We start from the raw sequence: 13,193 nt of genomic DNA on the forward strand, positions 1-13,193 counted from the left end.
GATGGGAATCGCGGTGCCTGATCTATTTCAGTATCTGTCCATGCACAGGAAACTGGAAAGTGATGTCTAGTACTGACACCTTACGACTCCAGCACTGAGACCTCTCACATCAGCCATATGATGTTGGGTTTATCTCCAAGTCCAAATGGGAGGGCGTGCCTGGAGAGGAGAGAAGCGGGCTGGTCCAGGAGAAGCTCCAGTTTTCAGTCAGGAGCTCCTTGCATCTCAGCTCCTTGGGGTTCACCAGCACTTGTGAGCAGAAGGGTAGGATGCAAGGCTGGGTGAGGGTTCACTGCGTAAGCAGTTGGGACATCAGTTGGATAATCCTGACTTTGTGGTCCTCAGGCCCCGCCCACATTCCATCAAGCTGTCCCAACATGGTGGTCCTTTGCACCATTATCAACAATCCCAGAACAGTTCCTTACATAACCAACCGAGATGTAAGCCCTGGTCAGAAGGCCAGAAATAGTTCTGTGTTCCAGAGTAGATCTGAGAGTTAATAGATGTTATAGTTAATTGTACCTTGATCTTTACAAAGGTGTTGAGAAACTGCTAATGTTGGGTTAGTGCTTACAGCAAATTTATAAGTTGTTGGTGGACAAAAGCGTTGCAGCACTGCTGCCCTTGCTCTATGAATGACAGCAAGCAAAGGTTATCTGGCCAGATTATCTGGATTTTATTGATGTGCGCTGGATGCCTCATTTTACATCGACATTTTATTTATTTATCAGACACTTTTATCCAAAGCCATGTACAATTGAGAAGGTTGGGTCAGCCAGTCTTTGAAGCAATTGGGGGTTAAGGGCCTTGCTCAGGGTTCCAGCAGTGAAATCACTCAGCTGACCTTTGCCGTTAATCGAGACTGTTCAACAGCAATCATCTTAGTGTTGATGAGTGAGTGTTCCAGATCGTTGATGCTTTTTTTGTCGTCTCATGCTCTTTAGTGAATTTTCCTACAAACTTTACAGAGGAAATCAGGCTTCCCCTGAAAATAAAAATACTCATGTCATGCCAATATCAATCTTTGCTGCAATTCCATTCCTGTCCAGCAGAGTGTGCTGGCCAATGCTGTTTGTTTTCATTGAGTATACTGATTGAAATCTAGTTAAGCGATTACATAAGCTGTTACTGAAAATTGAGAGATGGATATTTTTAAATGTAATTTTTAAAAATCAGTTTTATATTTATCGATTTAATATAAATTCGCTTTAGTTTTAATAGCACAAAGCTAATTACAGTATAGATTATTTAATGCTAGTATACAACTGTCCAGCTTATGTTTAATTATAACAATGGCACGTTCTGTTTCTCCCCTTATCTGCATGAGTCACTACCTGCTCATCCACCCTTGTGGGGGTCACTTAATGGCGAGACTTGAATGATGGCAAGAGCACCAAGAGTAGATTTTGCGTGAAATGAATTTAACTCTCGACCCCTTCCCTGTTTAAAAACACTATGATGGCTAGACATTGTTTTATGAAGATCCTCACTGAGGGCATCACGCTTCCTTTGTTCACAGGTAGACTGCTGAGCTCTTCACAGTTTTATTGCTGCAGTCCAGGTTTTCTCAAGAAGCCCAATTAGTGTCCACTGTGCAGAGATGCACACAAACAGGAACAGGGTCGAGCTGGAATGGTTCTGGGTCTACACTGGGTCCCACCATCAGGAGGGCATTGCACCGGTTCACTTGAATGGAGAATAGATCCAGTCTGGCTGGAGAACATGTTACAGGAAGGCAGCATTACTGGGAATAACCCAGAGCGCAGCACTGCCATGGAGACCTACCAGCCTGCCCAGAGGACTTTGGATGACTTTCTGTGACAGCTGCACCCCCCAGAGGGGGCAGAATGGATGCCAGACTTTATGGGGAGAGAACGCAGTTACGATGCAGAACCTTATGGGGAGAGAATGCAGATAGGATGCAGAACCTTATGGGGAGAGAATGCAGTTAGGATGTAGGACCTTATGGGGAAAGAATAGAGATAGGATGCAGAACCTATGGGGAGAGAACGCAGATAGGGTGCAGAACCTTATGGGGAGAGAATGCAGATAGGATGCAGAACCTTATGGGGAGAGAATGCAGATAGGGTGCAGAACCTTATGGAGAGAGAATACAGATAGGATGCAGAACCTTATGGGGAGGGAATGGAGATAGGATGCAGAACTTTATGGGGAGAGAACACAGTTAAGATGTAGAACCTTATGGGGAGAGAACGCAGATAAGGTGCAAAACCTTATGGGGAGAGGATGCAGATAGGGTGCAGAACCTTATGGGGAGAGAACACAGATAGGATGCAAACCCTTGAGGGGGATAAAGACCACCCTTATCTACTCTCCAGTATGAAAGAGGTCACCATATTGATCACTTCTGTGCTTTCATGTTTTAATTCATGTATTAAAAAAATCCATCACCTTTCCAATCAGGCTTTGCTTTTCCAGCTCCTGTTATGCTTGACTTTCTGTAAATCTGACGCCCCAGCTCCAATGGTTAAGAGCCAGATGGCACATTCCCCCGATGCTCATAGCTAAATTTATACCCAGCCCTGAATAGATCAGCAGCACGTCTCTCACTGCCAGCTCCCTCTATGTGTTTTAGGAGGCACTTCTGACTGCCACTTTGGTGAACAGGAACATAGCATATGACATAGTATAAGTGCTGCATGAGCTGTGATCTGTCAGAGCTGCAATGAGTCTATGGAGCCATCAGCTATAGAGGCCATATTGAAACAGAACACTCCAGAACCTGAAAGGTCATATAGTTTGAGGGCCTCCATGACCTGTCTGACTACTCCAGTGACTGTGTGAAGTTGCACAATGGTGGAATGCACTAGCCACGCACATCCAGTCATCAGAATCCCTCTCAAACTTAAAGAAAAGCCACAAGAGCCATCTGTTTGGGGCTGACTCAGCTAGACAACCACTACAGCCACGGTCCTGCCTTTTATGGATCCTGAATGCTCTTAGTTTTCCACTTTGCCTTTTGTTCCAATGGCTCTCTTCTTAGGTCTTTGCCCTGTTTGTACATATCTTATATACGTCTGTATAGCTCTCGTGCCGATGCTGACTTGTGCTTCTTACTGAGTGTTCATTGGAAGCTCAGTCTAACTGCACTTAAGCCTTTATAGTTACATGTACCCTGGTGGGAAAATGAGCTGGTAGCTGTTACAGATGGTCTAAGATGGACTAAGATAGTCTTAGATGGTCTAAGATGGACTAAGATAGTCTTTGATGGTCTAAGATGGACTAGGATAGTCTTAGAGGGTCTTACATGGTCTTACATCGTCATGTCCCAGCTCTTGCTGCTCTTTGATGTTTTAGCTGGGAGGGTCACCAGCTGGTCATGCTGGTGCGGCCAGCCTATCATGCTGGTCATGCTGGTATGATCAGCTAAACCATCAAACTATCAAGTGAAAACATACCTCAAGTCGGTCAACTTTCATAAATTGGTCACCCAGCTTCAGTCTTTCAGGCTGGTGTTCTACTGTATTGTATTTTTCATATTGTTGATGTCACACATTTATCTATTGTCTTTGTCTTTTTGTGTTGCACCACAGGGAGCCCAATGGAAACGGTATTTCATCACACAGTGTACTTGTACATGGACGTGTTGACAATAAAGAACTCTCGATTCTCGAGTCTAGTCTAGTCGGCTCCTTGACTGCTGTTTGCTTCCTCTATTTGCCTGACTTGTAAATTGCTTTGAAAAAAATGTAAATGCTCCACTTCTGAAATGTTTTCTTTATATAATCCATGTGTAAACAAAATCAATGCTGATTTTAACTGCTGCATTGCTACACCAGCACCAAACCAGCACTATCCAGCATAGACCAGTGTGGGAATCATGCTGGTCTATGCTGATTTTTCAGCAGGGTAATTTTTTGGAAAAGAAAATTGATTAGGAATATATATATATATATATTTTTTCATATATATATATATTCAGATAGCTCTAGATAGCTAATTTCAGTTCCTTGTTATTCATGTTCTATTTAATTGTGCTAAGTTGTGCTGTATTTATTATAGATAGAGATCTGAGGGTCTGTTTTCATTACATTTAGCATCACACACCAGCAGTGGCAGATGTTTGTGGAGTTTTGTGGTTGATGCTTCCTGATGGCCTGTTGGGTGAGTTAAGAAAAGAAGAGAATAATCTTATTTATAGGCAGGCCTTCTGCTGTCTGTGCAAATAGTGTGACATCCTGTGTAAGGCTTGTGTTTGTGCGATTCAGTTACACAAGGTTCTACAGGTCTGATGTTTTACGCCCTGGTGTGGTGAAGAGGCTGTGTAGAGTTATACTGGCTGCCAGAGGTGGAAAGGTCTTGTCCAGAAAGTACAAATCCAGACCAAGGTTTTGTTTCCACCGACCAGTTGAGTATAAAGAGTCACAATCACAGAGGACTCAGCTGATTGGTGGAAACAAAACCTTGTTCTGGATTTGTACTTTCTGGACTTATCCAGCGCTGCTGGCTGCACTAAGTCTGTAATGAGGTCAGTAATGAAACTACCATGGCTACAGGAAGGGGGTGTAGGCTTCAAGTGCTGCTTATATCTCACTCTAGATCAGCTTCTCTCCTCCCTATGAAATTATTTTTGTTATGAACATATTATTTAATCAGAGGATACACTAACAGAAGAACCAGAAGTAGGGCTGTTCTTAGCGATGTTTAATAAATGTTATCTGTGTTTTCATTATAATTACTATTTTCAGTTTCAAATAGTATCCTTTTATCTGTTGAGTTGACATAGCACACTTGACTTGTATTAATTTTGTTGAAAAGGCAAGTTAAATGTATTCTGTCTCCTTTGTCTGTTATGTAATTAGAATTCAGTGACGTTCTTAGTGTGACTTCATGCAATGTTTTTATTCAACAATTCGGTCATTTGTTACAAAGTAAAAGGACCCATCAACAAGGGTGCAGATTTGTTCCCAATACTGGTAAGGACCAATCAGCCCGAACCCCCCGCCCCCCTAAACACACATGGTACTCCCACATTATTGGTACGGACCAATCAGCCCGAACCCCCCACCCCCCTAAACACACATGGTACTCCCACATTATTGGTACGGACCAATCAGCCCGAACCCCCTGCCCCCCTAAATACACATGGTACTCCCACATTAAAATGTGATAAAAATGGATATTTATCACATTATGGGGACATTGTGTCCCATTCATTTTGAAGGTCACTTGATGTCATCCTCTGATTCATGAGAAACTGTCGGATAAGTTAACAATCATCAAAGTTCCTGGTCCTTCACAGTGTCTCCTCTGTTCTTGTGCACTGCTGTCTCACAAATTTTGAACCTTGAAGCAACCTGCTGCTCAGTGTAGCCTTCTGCCAGCAGAACTACGATTAAACCAACTCATATCATATTATATCATATTATAAACAAATGAACAACCAGTACTTTTAAGTAAAACATTTATTTCAAGTACCAATAAATTAAAACCTAAATTATAGTTCTAAAAGAGCTAAGTTAAAAAGTTCATTGACAAACAGTCTCATTAGGTGCTTTTTAGTTACACCTTTGCAATAACATAAATCACCAAATATCTGTGAATAGTATCCATGTGGGAGCCAATGGCTACAGTTGCCATTAATAGAAAAATGGTAAGAACAGAACTGAATGAGTCAGTCAGAAAAAACAATGACACTTAATAAAAAGATAATGTCTGTGCAGAAGACATCTGAATGTATGTTAAACATTGCTCATCAATGTACTTTTGCTATGAAACCAATAAATGTGCAATATTTTCACAGAATTAAGCAAGTGCCCCAAGCTTTTCTGTAAGTGTTTTATGTAAAGACGTTCATAAACAATCCAGCAGAACCTGTGACAGGTTCAAAGCAGCAGAAAATCTGAAGGTAATAACGACGTACTTTTCCTAAATGTTCACCGTATTCCCTGTACCGTCTAAGCATTTAGCAGCAATGTGATGGTATTTTCCTGTGGGATCTATCTAACAAGCTGATAATTAGGGACATTAAGTAAGCTATCCCTTTGCCCCCCCCCCCCCCCCCCTTACTGTCACCTTCGATTGAGGCCTCTGGTCTGACATCATCCACTCTGCGGAGGGAGTTTGCCCAGCTTTGCTGAGCCGACATTGGCCTGCTTTCCCATTGGAAGGTGCTGTTTAATAGGATCACAGGGGGATTAGTGCTCAGATGGGCCCATTGCCTGCAACTGGGATATGTCAAGTGTGTGTTTGTTCCATCATGGGCATGGAGGCTTAAGGGTGCTGTGTGCGGGACTGCGGGGGTCCAGCCAATCGCATGCTGGCTCTTATCCAGTTTCGGGGGGCAATAACAGCACTGCTGTGACTCAGCACTAATCCTAAGTTTTAAGGAAATCATAGGAGTTTGGGATTTGATTTTGTCTGTTTAGTACTTGATCCTTCCACTGCATAAAGCCCAGCTCGGAATACCCTGGAATTATTCAAATAAGAGGTTCCGAAAGAATTTTTCCCACACTTCTGGATTATCATTCCTTTTTGGTGCTTCATTGTCCAGCTTCATTGTCTTGGTTGACCTTCCACCATCTCCTCCGAAGAACCATACCAACAGATCCAAGCCTCATTTGTGTATATGCTGACATCAGTGTCGGCCTCGTTGTAGCCAACCGGCTCCGCCCCACCTGAGATCCGCAGCAGAACCTTCCGCACCCATCTGCACCTTTCCCCAGGACCCATCTCAGCACCTCCGTGTTTTTTACCTCTTTGACCCAGATCTTCACACCCAACTCCACCCCACACACCTGGTCTCCTCCCAAGTCACCTTCCTCCTATTTGCTATTCCTCCCAGACGATTGTCTCTCTCACCTCCCTGCCCTTGTGTTTAGTCACCATGGTGCTTCTAAAGATGAAGTTCCCCTTCCAGAAGCGAGTGCGCTTGGCCCAGGGTCTGTGGCTGCTCTCCTGGATGGCTGTCATCTCTGGGGCCCTCACCTTCTCCATGGGTCTGTTCCTCAAGGCAGAACTTCACCGACAGGCGGAGGTAAGGTCAGGCGTCGTCATTGCCTGTGTCATCCATAAATGACGAGTCTGTCCAAGACTGAATGCACTGCTTGTCAACCAATTTGCATAATTTATGGCAATTGGCAACAGGTACTTTATTTGTCAAGAATGGCTGTCAGCTGACATATTCTTGTGATCCTGCTCTTAAACCCTCAAGCAAGTCCAAACTGCATTAATAATAATAATCACCTAAGACTGTGCATGCATACATAAGCGTCTAATATTAAATTATTTCTACTATATGGTAAATGCATTAAGCATATTATGACATGAAAAATGTGTTTTGTACTGCATATATGTACACCTGTGTATATGTAATTTTTAGCCCAGATGTTTTCCGCACATACCAGCCAATATATTACATGATTGAACACATTCCAAATGAGAGCTAAAAAGTCACTGGTAGCACTCTGCTTGAACTAGGCTTATTAGCTAATTAGTACAACGATCATAAATATGTCACAACAGGATGCCAACAGGTCGTAACTGTTTATGACAGCTGTTATAATATCTGCAGCAGCCAACATAATTTATTATGAAACCCAGGACTGTAAAAGATGGTGAGATCATGACTGTATTTTTTGTAATGTGTGTGTACTCAGGTACAGGTCATGAAGGGACGTCCACTTTAAAACGTCCCTGATGAGTATGTGGATGGGGGGACATTTCAGCGTCATTATCTTTTATTGATCATTGGATCTCTGCTGAAAAGATTCTGTAACACACAGCACTGCAGAGGCACTTTAAATAGTCCCGCAGTGGGACTGCAGTTGCGCTTAAGGAGGCCAGGCTTAGGCGAGCCTGACAGTGAATGTAGGCCTTCTGAGATTTGCCATACAGCAAATCGATGCAGTGGGCTTGTTTTTAGTGTGAACCAGCAGCATTAGATTACATTAGGTAGGCTTTATTGTCCCCGAGGGGCAATTTGGTTTGCAGGCTGCAATCAACACAACCAACACATATGTAGTAAGATACATAAAAGCTTTTTATATATATATATATATATATAATAAAAACAATACATGACATCTTACTACAATTACAATTAAATATGAAACACTAAAAATGGATTAGTCCTGTGGAAATGTATATAGAATCCTGGCCAAGATCTACAACTTGACAGAACAAATGATCTCAGGGTGAAAATTAAATGAGCCTCAGAAGTGACCAAATTCATTAATGACCCATCATGATGTTCACAAGAATGATGAGGATGATGTTTGTAGGTGATGGACAACACCCAGATCCATGCAGTGCCCAACACCCTGATGATGATTGGTCTGGCATCACTGGGTATCAACTTCTTTGCTGGGCGGATCTGCCAGGACTCCCTGGATGCAAGTCGCTTCCCACGCTGGAAGACCTTCATGTTACCCTACTTCATCCTCTCCCTCTTCTTCACGATCCTGATGCTGGTGGCGGTCATCATGAGCTACGCGATGAAGGGCAACCTCGAGGAGTCGCTGAAAATAGGCCTGAAGAACGGCATCCGATTCTACAAGGACACGGACACACCGGGCAGATGCTTCCAGAAGGAGACCATCGATCGGCTGCAGATGGAGTTCCACTGCTGTGGGAACAACAACTACAAGGACTGGTTTGAAGTGCAGTGGATCAGCAACCGTTACCTGGATTTCACCTCCAAGGAAGTGAAGGAGTGAGTGAAGCAGAGCAACATAGAGCTTGCAGTAGATATGAAGGTGCATGTGGAGGAGCTGTAAAGTTAAGTGAGGGCACTGATAGCTTGCTATGAAGAAGTCTGTTCTAGGGCTACAGCAGTGTTTCCCAATCTAGTCCTTGGGGACAGTCCACGTTTTTGCGGTGGGAGGGAGCAAAAATGTGGATTGTCTGGCAGGGAGCTGAGAGGGAGCAAAAACGTGAATCGTCTGTGGGTCCCCGAGGACCGGGTTGGGATACACACGCAGTATGTTGCTGCATGTCAACTGGCATTTCATAGGGTGTGGGACAATGGACGGCCACATCAAAGCATTATTTAAAGCAAGATCTTGACATGTGGACTGCATGGTGTTGATTTTGAATTCCCTGCATTGTTAATCTGTGATAGTTATATAAAACACATAATATACACAATATATGTAAAATACATATATTATGTGCATAAACGAGTCTATCATCAAAAAATTCTCTACAAAAAATGTTAAATTTATGCTGGCAGCAAGAAAAAGACATTTCTTTTAAAGGTTGGAAAGCCTTGAGATTAAGGGTTCTTTAATGTACAATCTTCCAAACCAGACAAATATGAGATATGACTACAATATGATTTAAACAACACAAGGGCTAATATTTACATTCATCATTCAATGGGAGAATATACTCAAAGGGCCGGTGCCATGGGAGAGATCTTATGTTTTGTTTTTTTCTTTCTTTTTTGTCAATATGTCTGTCGCTTTTTTGTCCCCCAGTCGGATCAAGAGCAATGTGGATGGACGCTACCTGGTGGACGGGGTCCCCTTCAGCTGCTGTAACCCCTCCTCCCCGCGGCCCTGCATCCAGCACCAGCTCACCAACAACTCCGCCCACTATAACTACGAGCACCAGACGGAGGAGCTGAACCTCTTCTCCCCCGGATGCCGCGAGGCCCTGGTCAGCTACTACATGGGCCTGATGAACAGCATCGGGGCGGGGGTGCTCTCCTTCTTGCTCCTGCAGGTACACTCACCCCCCGACAAGTACACTATATGGCCAAAAGTATGTGGAGACCAGCTTGTCAAACATTTCATTTCAAAACCAAGGGTATTAATATGAAGCTGGCTAACCCTTAGCTGCTATAATAGCCTCTGATCTTCTGGGAAGGCTTTCCGTTAGATGCTGGAACATTGCTGGTGGGATCTGCTGCCATTCAGGTTGGGTATTGATGCTGTTTGACCAGGTCCGTTGCTCTGGACTTGTGTGGCTGACCGATTCACAGCTGAATTGCTCCCAGATGTTCTGACCTTCACAGTTCGTTTCACCTGAAGTTGACCATGGCAGCTCTATCAGGACAGAAATGCAGAGAACTGACTTGTTGGAAAGCTGGCATCTTACGATAGTGCTGACCTCTCCTGTACAACCACACATTCTGCTGCTAGCATTTGCTGCAGGAGATTGTGTCACTATGTGCTTAATTACACACCTGTCTCAGCAATGGGTACGGCTTAATTAGACCATTACTCCGATTAATCGGTGTCCACATGCTTTTGGCCATACAGTTTATGGCCAGTTTAACAGTTTAACTCTTAAAACAGGGGGTCCGGTATGACTTGGGGAAGTTTCTGTCACTGTTGTTATTTATTTATTTACTTATTTTAATAGAGCAATTTTTAGTGGATTACAGAAACAAGTCATAAAAATATTATGTATGATTTGCCAGTAGATTCTTAAAAAGATTATAAATTAGTGATTTATTTATGCTATGGTGTAAGTCTTTTGTCACAGTCTCTGTCTCCCTTGCTGTGTTCCCATCCTTATATCCATCCACTTCTCTACCCTGACTTATATGTTCCTATTGCCTGTTTCCAATCAATCAAATGTTACCATTTCATTTATTTATTTTCCCACATCTTCTCTTGTCACCACCTTTTCTAACCCCCCCCCCCCCCCAATTTCATAACTTATTTCCATCCTTTTATTTCGCCCCAAACACTCGATGCCGAAATGCCTCTGAAGGTCTCAGTGCTGGTGAGCTTAAGGTACCTGCAGACCTCGATGGAGGCAGTGCTGGGACAGGAGAACACGGAGATTGAGACAGAGGGATACCTTCTGGAAAAGGGAGTGAAGGAGACCATCAAGGAGATGATGGATAATGTCCTGAAGTTCTTCCACTTCAACCAGGTGGACGCATCTGTGGGGCAGGAGGCAGAAGCGGGGGAGAAGCCAGCAACACCAGCTGATTAGAGGAATGGGGGGGTGGGGGGCAAAGCATGTCTGCTCATGTCCAGCTGGGCCGCAGTGTGCTGGGGGCAGGGGTGCTGAACATCTCACTAAACTGATTAGTCCCCTAATTTAACTAGTCAAGTTAAAAAATATGGTTAGTTCTTTTAGAGTGAGCAGGGAAACCTGCATGCACTGCAAACCCCCCCCCCCCCCCCATACACAAGGCTGTGACTCTGGGATCTCAGTAGAGAGAGATCCCAGTAGAGAGGCTGAATGGTGGCCACTGAACCGGACTGAGCTCCACATTGATTCAGAGAAGGATTGAAGCTCACGCCACATCTGCTGATTACTCCATATGTCCTTTACGTGGATTAGAAAGTCAACCAGAAACTGCTGTCCCTCACGGATACGTGCATCTCTATTGCAGAGTCTTTAACCCCAGGCAGATAGTTACTACATACCCCTGTAAGGCATAATGAGTATTACTGCCACCAAATACTATACTAATATTTTTCAGATAGATTGCATTTTCTTATTTTTTTCCTTAATATTCTACTGATTTCTCCCTTTAATGTCTCCCAAATTCATCCATCCATCCATTCACTTTCTGTAACCACTTGTCCTACTCAGGGTCACGGGGTGGGGTGGGGGGTTTCCAGAGCCTATGGTCACAAGGCAGAGAACAACCCAGAATGGGGCACCAACCCATCGCAGGGCACACTCACACCTATGGGCAATTTGGTAACTCTAATTAACCTGTCTTTTGAACTGTGAGTTAAAACCGGAGAAACCAGAGGAAACCCCACGATGACATGGGGAGAACATGCAAACTCCACACACATGGAGCCATAGCGGATATTCTAACCCCGTTTCTAGAGGTGTGAGGTCACTGCGCTGCCCTGACTCCCAAATTATTTTGTATGAAATGTAGCCAGATTATTAAAAACTCTTAAGGCAGTACTTGCAGCATGACCCTCACAGCTGCTCACAGCTCCTTACTGCTCCTCATTGCTCCCCACAGCTGCTCACAGCTCCTTACTGCTCCTCATTGCTCCCCACAGCTGCTCACAGCACCTTACTGCTCCTCATTGCTCCCCACAGCTGCTCACAGCTCCTTACTGCTTCTCAATGCTCCTCACAGCTCCTCACAGCTCCTGAGAGTCTGGGTTTAAATGGAGAATGGTGGTAGAGCTTCCTGGTTGTCTACCAAGGGAAGGGACCCCGCAGTACAAAACCCCAGGAGAAAAGGAATCTGATTGGCCACATTTTCTCTATGACCATGGCAATGTAACATTTAACTTACATCTTTGGTCCCTAGCATAGAAAACTGTGTTATATAGTAAAATGTAATATGATTAAAAAAACATGATTGGACAGATACAAACATTAAAACTGTGGAATGCAATGTAAATTATTGTCCTTATTGTATGTTGTACGTTGACTGTAGTGTGTGAATCGCTGTTTGTAAACAGCAAGGGGACAACCGTCACAGTGGAGACTATTAAAGTTTGCATCTGCTTCTTCGAGTTGAGTGACATTATATGCCCAGTTTACTTTCTTGCTAATGGAGCAGAATGTTCTTTTTGAAGAATTGTGTATGCTGTTTTAGAGAGGTGACAAGCTGCATGTTTTGAATATTCTGCAGGGGTTTCCCCAATACAGTCCTCATTAGGCCCCTAGAGGACACCTGTCTGACACGAACACCATTCTGCCAGAGTAATCACAGGCCATACACAGTGGAATAATAAGGAAGCCATTTAAAACCAGAAACCTGTCACTTTGTTACCTCTCCCTTCCACAGCATCAGCTGATTCCTGAGGCAATTTATTTTCTGTCTTCCTCCATTCTCACACTCATTTGCTACTCATTCTTTCCCCCGTCATTCTCCATTTATCCTTTCCTATCTTTTCCCCTGTGTCTTTTTTTTCCTCTCTCTGTTTCGCTCTTGTTGTTCCCTCCAGCGCCCGTGACTCTCTCAGCATCTTAGTAATGTCATTGGCAGACAGGAATAGGATTATGCAGACTGATGGCTGATGTCAGTAACCCAGAGAAAGCTCAGTGTCTGCGTCCTCTGCTCGGACAGCTCGTAAACTGCTAATCCCTCTAAATAATTCCTAAACTGCTGTCGAAGCAGAAACATATACCTTGGGGTGACCAGCTGTGTATTTTTCTTATGTTTATGTTATGTTACGATTTATCTGGCCAACAAATGTAATGAAAAGATGTATTTATGTGTTTTGTGCTTTTAGATGCCTCATTCCTCACATCAGCGCTTAACTGTCTTTCGATTTAGAAGACCGTTT

The 13,193-nt window shown here is 43.7% G+C and overlaps 1 protein-coding gene across 1 annotated transcript; it reads left to right on the forward strand.

Annotated features, from left to right (window-relative positions):
* Positions 1-6,847: 6,847 nt before the first annotated feature.
* Positions 6,848-10,911, forward strand: LOC111857694 (RDS/peripherin-like protein xRDS35). The gene is made up of 4 exons (XM_023838799.2): positions 6,848-6,997; positions 8,244-8,674; positions 9,441-9,687; positions 10,684-10,911. Exons 1-4 carry the CDS (start codon positions 6,848-6,850, stop codon positions 10,909-10,911), a joined length of 1,056 nt encoding a protein of 351 aa, XP_023694567.2.
* The last annotated feature ends 2,282 nt before the right edge of the window (positions 10,912-13,193 follow it).

The sequence above is a fragment of the Paramormyrops kingsleyae genome, chromosome 10, assembly GCF_048594095.1.
Source record: "Paramormyrops kingsleyae isolate MSU_618 chromosome 10, PKINGS_0.4, whole genome shotgun sequence".
Lineage (NCBI taxonomy): Eukaryota > Metazoa > Chordata > Actinopteri > Osteoglossiformes > Mormyridae > Paramormyrops > Paramormyrops kingsleyae.

Bases quoted from the DNA above. Each gene is read 5' to 3' on its own strand.
- LOC111857694 (XM_023838799.2), top strand. From the start codon at position 6,848: ATGGTGCTTCTAAAGATGAAGTTCCCCTTCCAGAAGCGAGTGCGCTTG. The intron at 6,998-8,243 runs GTAAGGTCAGGC...TGATGTTTGTAG, and splicing joins AACTTCACCGACAGGCGGAG to GTGATGGACAACACCCAGAT. The intron at 8,675-9,440 runs GTGAGTGAAGCA...TTTGTCCCCCAG, and splicing joins ACCTCCAAGGAAGTGAAGGA to TCGGATCAAGAGCAATGTGG.